The 14,315-nt window shown below is 40.6% G+C and overlaps 1 protein-coding gene across 1 annotated transcript; it reads right to left on the bottom strand.

Moving 5' to 3' along the window:
• Positions 1 to 6,775: 6,775 nt before the first annotated feature.
• LOC106963747 (transmembrane protein 125-like) lies at positions 6,776 to 10,059 on the bottom strand. The gene has a single exon (XM_015058820.1). It carries the CDS (start codon positions 8,783 to 8,785, stop codon positions 8,081 to 8,083), a length of 705 nt encoding a protein of 234 aa, XP_014914306.1. The 5' UTR covers positions 8,786 to 10,059; the 3' UTR covers positions 6,776 to 8,080.
• Between the last annotated feature and the right edge of the window lie 4,256 nt (positions 10,060 to 14,315).

The following is a 14,315-nucleotide window of genomic DNA, read 5'->3' as shown; positions in this document are numbered from 1 at the left end:
ACCTGCTTAGATCAACAGCATCCACCAAACAGAGCTGGTAGAGCTGCTTTCTTCACCTAGCAACCGAGCAGAATAGTTTCTGATAGGATGAAAACTATCAGAAATTTTCATCCTATATAGGATGAAATTGCCGCCCAGTCAATTGAGCCTGATTTACCTGATTTTGGGAGATTGGCGAATACTTGCATGAGAAACCGATCTAATCTAAATCCACAAAGATCTGGAAATCGGCCATTGTTCCTTTTTGCATCACATTGTGACAGACCTGCCCTCAGTGTGACGTCTGCACATGATGAACAATCATCACCTCATTGCCAACTTAATGACTTTATTGCTATGTTTCAGACAAAAAAAAAAATTGTCCCAAATCAGAATCAGCAGGTCAGACTTTTTAAAGATCGGTGATTGGCCAGAAAGACGCAATCAGTGCACCACTAATGGAAAAACGCAATTTTGAAATTGGCCTGTTTCCATTACGCAAATTTATTTTTGTAATTTCGATTCGGGCGAATAATAAAAACACAGATAGTTTAAGAAAAAGAAAAAGGTTCTTGAGGATGTATGGATTCTCCTGCCATCTGCCTCTCTGTCGCACCGAAAGTCCTGGAGATTCTGTTTGACTTTTTTTGTTGTAGATGTCGTCATTTTTAAACTTAAAATTTCCTTCACTCAAGAGGGAGTGAGTGTTTGCAGTAGTCAGAGGCTAACGGCTAGAGGGATTTTCTCCCATCTGAAAATAACCATCAAGCATTTCGAATCACAGCATTTCTCCTAAACCCTTTTACCAAAGAAAATCTTGAAGTCCTCTTCACATTGGTGCTAGAGAGTTATTGCCCTAGAAATCCTCCCTGCAAATAGCAGCAAATTTTCACCTCACACCGCTGCTGAATCATTAACTCTCAGGCCCAGAGATGTAACCGTGGCAACTAACCCTGACCCTGACACTCAACCCCAACCTGAAACACAAATTCATGAGATGTTAAATTATAATTTGCATATTATTCCATCTGTAGTTGTGGTTTGAAGAACAGTCGGGCTGGCGCGTATCGCCTTGGGTCTTAAACTGGCACTGATAAATCTCATTGAAATGTATGGCAGAGTAAATATGCAAATTATATCAGTAATTCAATAAAAAGCTGTTATATTGTTTTTCTTTACACCTCATTACATTTCCATCATGTACCTCTGACCTGATGGGCTCACAAACGTCCCCTCTCTTATCTTTTAAGAAACTCCTGTCTCATTATCAGCAACCAACAGGACAATTACTGCAGATCTAAAGCTGCAGGGATGTGAATAACATTACGTTTTAGCTAGAAAAGTTGACATTTTGAATTTAAGAAAAAAAACTTATCTCCATAATTTAGTTTCTTAATGTTCATCTTCCCTGCCCATCAAATGCTTTGAAATCAACGTTCCTTAAAGTCCTTAGTGCCGAGCAATTAAATGTCGTCTCTTGCATGGAAGGAAAGTCACCGACAGGCAGGAAAGAAAAACGAGAACAGAAACCAAACAGGTTTAATTATGCATTTCTTCCAGTTGAACTTTTTCCATACTTTGTCAAGTTACAACCTCAGACGTCGGCGTGACACGGCACCACGAAACAATTTGTAACTTTGAAAGTGGAAGGAAGCCGACGCAGGAGCTTTAGATTTTATTCCAAGTAAAATTCTGAAAGGTTACTCCAAATAAGCAGGTACCTTCAGAAGTCAGCTCGTCACAAAACAGAAGAAACCGACGTTCTCGGCTAAAAGTTTGACAGGCATTAATACTTATTCTAAGGTACCCAATCAGAGCAGCTATTAGTTGCTTGAACACTTATTACTGAGTCATTCAAACAGATGTTTCACAAATGTTATACATCTCATCTAAAAGAGATGTATAAATGTTTGACTGCATGTCAGTAACTAAGGCAGATATCTTCAAATGTTTAATGTTAAGTTTATCATATTACCCTCAAACATATTTTACTGTAGAAAAACAAATGAGTATGAATATGAGTATTGTTGATAAAATCTTAACAGAATTTATTTTAGTTAAAAGAAAGGAAATTAAACTAATTTTATAAAATGAGCTTAAATTCTGTTACAATCTTAAGTAAAAACGTATATATATTTTTAAGAAATTCAACACTTCATTGAAGAATTTAATCCAATTAAACTAACTTAACTGTAACTTGGGGGCTTGTAATTTATTTATTCTTTACCCTGTAAATATTCAGTTTCCAACCTTTCATCTTGGCGTTTCCACATGAAAGGGATCCCATGACTGGGATCGAGAAAAATCCACCGAGCAAAATGTCTCTCCATGTGAGATAAAAGAGCTGAGAGTGGCTCATTTGAAGAGATTACTGGAGGCCATCACTATTTCTGTTTCACCCCTCACCCCTCCCCAAAAAAATGTCTTGCCAATCTTTATGGTGGGTTGGAAAAAAACAAATCCACGTTGTAAACATGCTAATTTAGCGCATCAATAATTAAACCTTGTAATTTTTTTGGAGACCTGGAGGCTCCATCGCCTTGTTCCAAGTATTCATTAGTAATCCCATGATGCCTTGTATTATGTTGATTAACATGATGGAGTGTGTGTTGACGCCCTTAGCTTCAACGACTGATGTGTGTGTGTGTGTGTGTGTGTGTGTGTGTGTGTGTGTGTGTGTGGAGTCAAGAGCCATCTGTCTTGAAATATTTCAAGCCATGATTTTCAGGTTTTTATTTGCCAAAGATTCTGCTGCAGGTGTCCAGTTCACAGCTACACCACATGCTACGCAGCTCTATGCCATGCAACCTGGAATAAAAAGCAACAACCAATCAGAATGAAATGTTTCTGACTCGAAGCTGAGGCGCTTCAGCAGAAAGTGGGGAGTTTTCCGTGTTTACCAGCAGCTTGGTCCGGTCAGAGCGGCTGGACAAGAGGAACCTCCTTCCAACCCGGGAAGGACAAACAGGAATCTGACGTGGCGACACTGCCACCGTGTGGCCTGAGGGCGCAAATGCAGTAGCTTCAAGTAAAATTCATTTCTTCCTTGCGAACACTTTAACGACCCCTTAGACCAGCTGGTTCATTTCCTCACATCCCGACTGAGAACATCACAGTTGGTCTGTCAAAGTAAGCAGAGAAGAGGGAAAAACTGTAAACCGTAATGAAGTTACTGATTAACGTCTGCCTTAAGATGGGTGGCATTATGGCATGCCCTGCAACCTTTGCCCAGCAACTGACTTTATTATTTCGAAAAAAAAAGAAAAAAAAAGGTGGGGAAGAGGAAGGAAGACTAAAACATAAAGTAGCTTTTGCTTCCTTCTGAAACATCGGCTGTACAGGTAAGCTTTTTATTTACCCAATTTTGCCGTTTTTGAGCTACTTTGTTATTGTTATAATTGCTGCTATACAATAAGTGAAAAGTTTAGGATGTTAAGCATGAAAATTGCTGAAGAACTGCCAGACAACTTCCCAAACATCATGTGACTTTGAGTGGGAGCAAAATGTCTCCAGAAGCTAGAAATGCTGTTGGCTAACGTTTCCTTCAGCTTTGTATTGTTGACCAGGTATGTCAAGGTGGACACTGAGGCAGGAAGGAACAAGTAGATTGTAGTTTATTCAATCAAGAGTTCTTGAATAGGCTTTAAACTCCAGACTGATTGGTCAAACTTCACACTGAGACGGGGTAGAGTTGCCAAAAACAGCACTCAAGTAGTGAGCAGCATTATTTCAATATGTTAAGTAGAAGTGGAATGCAGTCAAAAAATACATAAGCATAATAAAGCCACTTAAGTTATGAGTAACTGTATGTAAAATAACAATAAAAAAAGAATAAAATTCTGGTATTGTAGGCCATAAAATGAAACTTGAATTATTAGAAAATAATAGATTCATGCAGAGAAAACACGTTTCCAATTTAAAAAAATAAATAAAATAATTGTAATAAATACAAAGCTTTGGAAACTGATACTTCCAGTAGTTAATGTTAATATGTTAGGACAGCTTGAATCATGTCGAGTGATAATATCTGTTCACTGTGTTTTCCACAAACTTAGCCAATAGAAAATAACATCAGAGCAATGAAGCTTGGTTACAATCCAGAAATCTGACTTTTATACTGAGTGATACTTCAAAGTAATTTTACTGAAGTAGAAATATAAGGTGCAGAGCAACAAAACTGCTAAGGTTTACTCCAGAATGTTTCTGGAGTAATTGTGCGGTATTGATAGCGTTTGTCCCTTCCTGATTCCCTTTTTTGTATCTTTCAGAACGTCAAACCAATTTCAATATGAGCTAAATGCAACACAATGGATCACAAAATCCAGTTTTTAAATGAAGTTGTTTATTTTAATGCAAGGGGAAAAAATCCAAACCAAATGACCTGTGAAAGAACCCACAGGGTTTTATTGGAGAAGCACGATATATCGGCTTTATCATCAGTATCAACCGATATTGGTCTTTTTGGTATCGGTAAATAAAAGTAGGCTGATATGAACAACTGATTTTGTTTCCATATCAGTTTGGAGTTTGTGTCTGGAGTGGGAGTGTAGGAGGTTGGTCATGAGATGGTGATGCAGCAAAGGCTTATGGGTAGTTTAGCTGAAGCAGAGGTGAAGTCAGTGGTGTGGTTGTTTCTTTCAAGGTGTCAAATGGGTATTAAAAATATTCAATATATACAATAAAGACAAATATCAGGTATCGATATCGGCACAAATTTTCATATCGGTATATCCCTAGTTTTTTGTATGACTGGACCAATCAGATCATGCCACTTACACAGTCACCAAAAGAGAGTTTTACACTAATTACAATAGAATAATTTGTTGTGTGACCATAAATTTGTGTTTATGAAATCAAATTAAATCCAATTCCAGCCGCGCTTTACTTCAATTTGGATCTTTCCTGTAATAATATCTTATTGCTATTTCTCCTTTAGGTTTGGCGGGACATAAAAATGGCTCCTTGGAGCAGCTGCGTCTTTGTGTGGATGTTTCTCGGTGTGGTTTTCTTCTCAAACGCTCGTTCTGCAACTATTCCTGATGTCCAGAACCTCAGAGGTTCTCAGAGACATCTTCTGGTAGAGACGGACGAGGAAACATCCACTGCTTACAGTTCCAATTTCACAAGTACGTAACAAACCACTCGATGTCCTCCTGTTAACGAACAACGACAGATGGAGATGCAGTTTAAATATCAGTTTTGATACAGTTCAGTTTTCTTGCTGTTCCACAGTAGCGGGAGCCACAAATGCATCCATCCAGTGGTCCTATCTGGCAGCGGGACTCGGTACGATCCTCTCCTTTTCACTCTTCGTCGTGTTGGCCATCAAGTTTCGACTCTTCCACCGCTTCCTGGCCAGCTACAGGCACTCCCTGCTCCAGGAGACCGACGGGGCCAGCCAGTACGGCCAGGAGGACACCTCGTACCCAAACGTGTCGGGCCAAATGGGAGTGATGGGAGGCACTGGGAGGGGAGGGGAGGACGACGACGATGGCTTCATCGAGGACAACTACATCCCGACCAGTGAGAAGGACAGGGCCGAGAGAGAACGCAGGGAGGGCAAAGTGGAGGAGATGGAAGACAGTGATGATGATGATCTGCACTTCAGCATTGGGTGATTATAGACGGAATTACAGAAAAACTGCTGGTTCATAACTCAGATTAATATTTTTTTAGAAACCATCGCAAAGAGTTTTTTAATATTTGTGTTTCTGCCCATTTGATGATAGTTTGCAGCCCATTTGGTCCTTGACCTATTTTAACTTTACCCAGTTTGAAACAAGAACCTCATAAAAGCTGCTGTAGGTAACTATTCTAAAAGAAAAAAAAAAGTTTTTACTTGCCACAGTATATTATGAGACAGATAATGTGTGAAAACAATCAAACTCCTCTGCCTTTTCCCAGGGCTAACTCAAGAAATACACCGCTCAGTCATACAAGCAATCAGAGAAGTTTTTATTTCCCAGACCAAAAGCAGACCATACCATTTAAAAATAAGAAAAATTGTCAAGTGAAAATCACAGATGCATCCATCACAAAACAAAGACTTTTTCACATAGTTAACTGTCCCATGGTGTTAGTGCAAAGCTCAGGAGTACGCGGCAGATGTCACAGTCGGGAAGGGGGGGAGGTTATCCCGTGACACCGTCAGTTCCCAAAACCACACACAAAAGCCACCTTGTAAAAGCACATGCAGGGTCAGTGCAAACTTGCTGCACAGAGTAAAAAGCTTGTGGGGTCCAAATGACCCCGTCTCTGAAGACCGCTGGAGAATGAAAAAGCTGATTAAGTTGATCGACACAATCAAACGACTCAATAATGTCTACTTGTAGTTCCTCAGTAAGACACAATCAGAGTCAGGCAGAGGGTCTTACCACTGTCAGTCATGCTTGTGTACGCGCTTGCCATCATCATAGCCTTTCATGAATGCTAAAGCTAGTTAGCATGGCCACTGATGACAGCTGATAAAAAGATTTACTGGAATGCTAAGTTGTTTCTCCGCCATTGGCACATATAGCAGCGCGTACCCAAGCATGATTGATGTCACCAAGACCCTCCCCTTGGCTCTGATTGGCTTATTTCTGGAGCGGTTTATTTCTACAACAGCTCATAGAGGAGGTGGAGGAATTTGATCTTTTCAGAGATTATCTGGCTCATAACGTACTGACACACCATGGTGACGGATTGAACAAATATGTAAAAAAACATATTTTTACTGCAACTTTAAAACAATTCAGTGAAGTTACAGCCTCAAACACTTCACCACACTGGGAAGGGCAGCAATGTTTTTTTTTTATTTTTATGACAAGCGTCTGGCATATCTACTGGCTCAGGTATTTCAGGTCTAGTAATAAAGTCGATGAGCTTGCAGTTGCACTTCTTGTACGCACTCTGACCTCTGATTGCACTTTTTTTCCCCTTTGTTCTTCAATTAAAATGATTTTATTCACGTATTTTCTGTTTTATGTAGAGCTTGAAGACCACACAAGCCCCCCCCCCCTCTCACCCCGATTATACTCAGTATAAACACTTTAAAACATTTTAATGCACATGTGAAAGATACGGATATGTTTTCAGAATGACTGAACTCTGTCTCGAGGTGATTATGTTTGAAAATGTAAAAACGAATCACGTTTGCCACACCTTGATGTTCACATTTATTTTTTACATTACATATATAAAATTTTCTCTGAATAAATTCATTCATTGCAATGTTCTAAATGACTTAAATTACATAAACTTTATTTACAATACCTGTGGAAAAAAAAAGAAAGTACATCCCTGGGTCTGCGGTGTCTGTTTTGGTCCCATATGTCTGTCTTTTTTTTCCATTCATCCAAACCAAAGTGATTCTGGCAAATTCTTTATTGGAAACCGTTTCAGTTGCTCTTGACCTTTTTTTTTTCTTCTTCTTCCCCCCCCCATTTTCCTCTTAATTATTTACACATTTAACAGATGAACTGAGGTCTATTGAGTTTCAGACTTGGTCCACTCCCTCATTGGTAAATGTCCCAAATGCTTTCCATTTCTGAATAATCTTTCCCTCTGCAGAAATAAATTGACTTTAAATTGTGTGGAAATTTTCCTCTTAACCATAGAATCTATCGGCAATGAGAGGAGATGTCAGCGTCTTATTCAGGCGTTGGAACGAAAAGCCCCTTATACTTGGGAGCGGCTGCATTTTGGGGAAAAATTAGGAGTCATACATTTTACAGAAAAGCTACGGATTAAACACACAACTTTTTATGAACTGTGTAATTGCTGTGAGAGCCCTGGTGGAGCCAGAAAAAAAAAATCATCCACTTCCTGTCTTATTCTTTGTCGTTTCCACCAGTAGAGACATCTGGCTGTTAATCATGTGACTCACGTGATGTGATAAAAGTGGGTCCACTGCAGTTTTGCAAAATACATCGCTGTCTAAATTGCCATGTTTCCATTAAGCAAACCTGTTTTCATGATTTCAATTTGCTTTTACTTTGACTAATGGAAACGCGACTACTGAAACTTGTAATAAGATTCTCATCTTTATTACTTAAGCAAATTGCAAAGTTTCTATTCCAGTCCAGTGCTTTGTCCTTGTGTTCTGGTCAGTTTGGTCCGTTCAGATCAGACTTGTCCTGCTGGTAGACACGTCTCTCCTGGCTTGACTCGTCTGTCGAGGCGAAACGTTGAACATTCGGACGCCGTGACCCCCCAGCCTCCTCGTGCTCCTGACCCTCAGTCTCCTCCTCATCCTCTGTTCCCTTCTCCTCTTGAGATGCACCATCACGCCGTACCCCACAACGGCCAGGCCCGTACCGGTGCCGGCAGCCACCAGTACCACCCCGGACACCAACATTTCCCTCCTGTCATGGCTCCGGCCGCCCACCATGGCCACGCAGAGCAGGACCGTCCCGCACAGCGTCACCGCCAGCCCCACGGCCAGGATCAGCGCCGGATCGGCCCTCCCTCCGCTCCGCAGCCGCTCAATCTGACGGCGACTGTGAACGCAGTTCATGTCCTGGATGGCAGAGCTCAGGAGCTGCTTGAGCAGAACGGCGAGGGCCAGGAGGCAGAGCGTGGTCCCCACTCCAAGACGCCACTCCACGGAGAGGCTGTTAGTGGTGGAGAGAAGCCCCACTCCACCAAGGCCCAGTCCCAGTATGAGTGCCACTGAGGCACAGTAGCAAAACAAGGACCGTCTGGGGTCTCGGAACCACCAGAACTGCACTTCTTCCTCCAGCATGTGCTGCTGCGCGACCAAGGGGCCCAGGTAGAGGCTTGGGGGCCGACGCATGCTGTAGTAAAGGCTCTGCATCTCAGGCATGGCACGCCAAGACTCTGATGCTGTATTAATGCTCAGAATGCAACACTTTAACCAGACTGAGGTCTATATTCATGAAAAAAGTTTTTAAAAAATGCAGTTTTATGTGTTTCCTAGACACATAGTACTATTTCATATCCCAATCAAGTAACATTCAGTTGTTATAAAAATGCTACATATATCAAATATGACTTAAAAGAAATTTGATTTTGTAATGTAACACCTTGGAATTGGGTCTCTGTCTCTTTAAGAAACTCCTTCACTTTCTGAAACTCCGCCTTCAGGACGTCATCACAACTTTAACAGTGTTTTTAGGAATGTTTTACTGATAAGTAGCTCCTATAACGAGCTCAGTACATGTGCAGTTCCACCAGGTGTTGGCTAATTGCTGATGGCTAGTCTGAAGGAGCTGAGTGGGGAAGCTCTGAAGCTTGGGAGCTGTACGTCTGAGGTGGAGCGTCATCCTTGAATGCGGTGTTAGGTCCCACCAAGAGTTTTGCGCAGCTGAAGTGTTGCATGGGAGATTAAAAGATTTCTCAAACATGCATGGAAAAATCAAAGCAACACTCCAGGTGTGTCTCCGATGAGGGAATAACCTTATAACATAATCTAAAGCTCAAAAAAGTCGATCTTAAACAATAACTGTTGCTTCAAATCGACTTGCTCAGTTTTTTGACAATCGTGTGTCGTCCATCCCTCTGCATCTTTGGTCAAATAATAGTTCGGAACATTCCCCAGTTGCTAGGGTTTGGTTTATTCCTTACATAGGATGATGCTCATTCGCAGTTAAAAACAACTTTTCCTAAAAGAACAACATCCAGTGGTCCAGTAGCCTCCTCATCTGCAGCAGCGGGTTGAAAAGATGTTGAGTGTGAGAGAATCCTGATCCCAAGCTGAAGGCAAAGGACTGAAGAGGATCCAGCAGTGCAGAGCAAAGAGACTGACACAGTGTGAATCTGTCTGGAGGTAGAGAAACCGCGGCGATATTTACGCAATCCCTGTACATGGCCGTCCTCTGAGTTTTCTGACCGTACCGCTGTCACCGATCGACGGTCTGCGTCCTCTCTACATTCTCCACCCCGGTGCCAGGCGGACCCTCACCCGCCCCTCTCTCATCATCACGCAGCAACTTCCATCCCGTCTGGTTCAGTGGGAAAAAGACGGGTCACAGCAGCCCTGTTGGATCATGTTTGGACACAGAGATTGGTGACATCGTCCCATTTTGCCCCAATGCAGACGAGGGAACACAATGACTGCACTACAGGAGGCAGGCAGTGGAGGGTGTGGGGGACCTGGGGGGGGGGGTCCCGGGGCAGCGCCCTGGAGAACCGAGTGATGTCAGTGTGAAGTGATAATGGTGTGTCTGTGATCCTGAGCATGGCGTCATTCACACACTGAGCTGGACTCACAGCGCCAATTGTATCTGCTTTACGATGCGCCAATAGGATTTACTCAAATGAAATAATTTGATAAATATTCTACACTGTTTGCTTTATGCTTTTATTTTGAATCCACAGACTTAGATGAGAACAAAACTTAAACACTGATTAAAGGTTGGTACACAAACATTATACTGAAGTAAGAGTAGCTTTACTTCATAATAACATTAGTCAAGTAAAAGTAAAAAGTACAGCGTAGTAAAACTACTCCCTAAAGTACATATTTTCCAAGTAAATGTAATTAATAAATGTAACTGACTAAATATAGTTACTAGTTACTTTGTTTATGGTGCAGGACGTACCTGTCTGCTCTCTATAGAGAATCAAATTTGTCTGTCTAATGAGAAAGGGGGAAAAAAATCTGGGCTTTCAGTCTACCGTTATTGTGGTTCACCCAGCTATAACTAATGGACAGATAACGCAGTTTTAAACTCAAACAGAGCTCAATCAATTATTCCTCTTGAAGAACTGCTGAAAAATGAAATCTGCAGTTTGCTACTGGCAGAGATCTGGTTTCTTCTTGTTGCGTCTCTGTCTCCTTATTCATTTTTTATGAATCCTCTGATTGAAATTAGAAAAACAAATGCCATGGGCAACTTTTCCCAACAATTGAGTAGAGAAATAAGGCATTCTTCTCATAAATTTTCCCCCCAGTTTGGCAACAAATTGACACTGTAACTGAAAGACACACAAAAGAATGAACACATCGCCTTTCTGCTTTACATGGACAGAATTAGACAGCATGAGGTTCAGAATTGCTTCTTGTTAGACAACTTTATAACTTTGCTTGTCCAGCTAGCATATATAAAAATGCTAGCTGGCTAGAAATGTAAAAATGTCTAGCCAAAAGGTTTGTCATATTTTTAGTAACTTATTCATAAAGTCGACATATTCAAGTATCTGTTTGTGTTCCTATGACATGTAGAATTATTGTTGATTTTCCCGCAGGCTCCACAATTTGTCTAAAAATAATTTATGAAACTGTCACATTGAGAGCCGTCAACAAAAAACATTCAGCAGTTGTCTCCCGTTTCAGATTTTTGTGGACAGTAAGCAACCACCAGGGGGCAGCAAAAGCTAAGTTTAAACAGCCTCACGGGATACACAGCAATAACAAATTCTACTCAGCAGATTGTATTGTGAAAGCAGGTTTCTGGCTTTAAACTATTGCAAAATCCACATAAAGACACACAATCTGAAAAAACAAATGGCTTTTAGGCTTAACTGCACACTTCAAATTTGTTTGTGTCTTGGCTCAGGCTTCTCTTGCGTTACATCAAGAATTCTGCATTAATCAAACAGTGAATAAAAATACAAATAATAATAAGAATTTTATATATCAATGTTATTTTACTCCAGTAAGTAGCTTTAAAAAGTGAATGCCATTGAACATTTAAACTCATAACACATAGATTGGTATATTTCAGAAAAATGCAATGTTTCTTGCTCGCGTCTTGTCGTCATGAGAGTTGAGGTGTTTAAATCCATTCCCAGGATGATGAGCTGCTGTGGGGTCCAAAATTCTCACTTGCTTTCTGAGGTAAATCAACAATAGTTGCTTGAAGACCTCCATAAAAATTGAGATCTCCAGGCAACAGGTACAAGGGAGCCTTTTTTTTTTGTAGAAATTTACCAGAATCGGCACCAAAAAGTAAGTTTTAAACCCAAACTGCTGACAGTGTTATGGTCAAAACCTTCACAAGACTTTAGTTTGTTCTATAAGCCAGACTCTTAGCTGGATTAACATCATGTTGAAAGTTTGTGACACACACAATAAATCAGACAGCTGAGATCAGATCTGTGATCACAAAAATAGAAGATGTTCTGAAATATTTTACACCTAAGACAAAATGTTTTCGGTTACAACAATGTGTGCATTTTTGATGAACAAAAAGTTATTCCACCTCCAAATGGTGAAAAGAAAAGCACCAAATCACTGAGAAGTGAAATAAAAGCCAATCATTAGCTTTTTGCAGCAGGTTTCTGTCAGCCTCTCAGCAGTCAGAGTAGCAGTGAAGGCAGCGTGGCGACACGTTTCACTGAAAAATGCCAAAACATTTGTTTTCAACCTCGGTGAACTTTATTCACATGTTTATGTGAACGCCTGACAACAACTTTTTGTGTTTTCATGATATAAAGCACTTTGAATTGCATTGCTGTTGAAATGTGCTGCACAAATAAACTTAATTTACAGACTGAAGAAAGCATGTCACATCTGTGTCTGTCTGTCTTTTGTTCCATCCAACCATCATTCCAGAACAAGACACCAAGATACTTGAACTCAATACTTGAGTTAGGAATTGACCCCTGACCTTTGATGTCAACCTCCTTTTTTTGGTGGAATTCATGGCACCAGACTTAAAGCTAACTACTCTGGAATCTAAAATAGGTGAAGTCAGTCTAAGTCTAGTCAGTACACAGCCGGATATCTGGGAAAACAAATACATTTTTAAGCGTTTTGACCTTTCATCCACACGAAAATTATGTAGTCCTGCTAAAAACGATTATCAAAACTCCAACCATTTGTTTGAGAAAACTTTGTATTCACGTATGCGTAGGAATGCGACAAATAATGGGCCATTACATCCATATATTTGCTTTGACATGATTCCCAATCGACATCGTCTTGTGTTTTATTGACTTCATGTTCAAGTAGCTCAGCCTTTTACATCTGTCCACGCAAATCAACCTACTAGCGCCATGTTCAATTCCTAACAGGAAGTGGTGGTTGTTTTGAAGCAACCTCATTGGCTGACAGGTGCTAGCTTGGTGCTACACTGCCCCCTGTAGGTTTGACATATTTAAAACGACACTGTGGCATATTTGTGCAAGGTTCATATGGATAAAAACCTTTCTGAAATCAATCCCAAGTGTATGATATTATTTTTTTAAACGATGCGGCGGAGATATGAGTTGTTTTTTTTTAAAGATTCAGTGACATGCTTAATGTTTACAAGGCATGAGAGCAATTCAAGAATCTTAATGGCAAGTGGCTATAAAATATGGCAAACCATGCTAGGGTTAGACAAAGGGACTCTCCCAGACTCCTTGTGGTTGATCAATAGCTTCTATACCTGAAAAATCAACTGGAATGCTCTTCCATGTTGGTTCACCCCCTGCCCTCAAGGAGACAAATAAAGATGGTGGCTGTGTGAGTTGGGTTGTCCGGCTTTCTCAACACTTTATTATTCAAACCTGTTAAAGGACATAAACCGGAAAGGATTAACTGAAAATTTAAGCTAGCTAAATTCAACAGTGTGATTTTAATAAAGGTGGAAATAATGTAAATATGTAGTTCTCGTATTTCTCAACAACAGTCTCAACGGTCTTGAAATCTAATTATGTTAGTGCTTCAAGTCCCTCTGTGGCTACAGCCATGATACCTGTCAGGACCTGCGCCGGCAGCTGATTGAATGTTGCAAAGAGAGAGAGAAAAAAAAAAGTCCCACTAGACCTTTGTGCTTGCTCAGCACATTTCCTTCAAAGACCAAAGGTGGACCCGGTCAGACATTTCCTGCAGGCTGTTCACGTCAGAAACAACCTGGGTTCCTGTGCATTTCAACACGCTCAGATTGTACATGAGGAAAATGGTGTCTCTCCAGCTGCATGCTTTTGGAGCTAGATAACATTATTGGGAACCAAGAAAAGAAAAAAAAGATTTATTTTCTGATTTTTTCCCCCTCCTCCCACAATGTGGCATTGAGATGATTCACACCACAACAGCCGTGATGCAAATGAGAAAAGATGAAGGATTTTGTTGTGTGCTGAAATTTATATAGAAGCTAATGGACTTCCCTGACCTTTTTTCTTATATATAGTGTTCCCAGCTGGTTGGCTGAAATGTTCAGTTTTATGATGATAAATCTGCTTCATTACAGCTAGAAATAGCTGAAGGAAAATCATCGGAGCTTCCCAGGTGATGTTTCCGAGCGCCTCGTTTCCCTGGTGCATGATGGGTTCTGGGGGATACGGTAGCTTCAGGGTCGGCTCTCACCGTAGAACAGATTAAAAATAATTACAGGAGTCAAGTTTTTGCTCAAAATTTCACCACCAAGAACAGCTATTGTTAAAAAGAGCATTTCCTTTGCATTTGA

The sequence above is a fragment of the Poecilia latipinna genome, unplaced genomic scaffold (assembly GCF_001443285.1).
Source record: "Poecilia latipinna isolate Pla-1442-1.1 unplaced genomic scaffold, P_latipinna-1.0 Scaffold1575, whole genome shotgun sequence".
NCBI lineage: Eukaryota > Metazoa > Chordata > Actinopteri > Cyprinodontiformes > Poeciliidae > Poecilia > Poecilia latipinna.
The sequence above is the reverse complement of the archived record's forward strand: the minus strand, read 5'-3'. Positions and strand labels throughout refer to the sequence as shown.

Bases quoted from the DNA above. Each gene is read 5' to 3' on its own strand.
- LOC106963747 (XM_015058820.1), bottom strand. From the start codon at position 8,785: ATGCCTGAGATGCAGAGCCTTTACTACAGCATGCGTCGGCCCCCAAGC.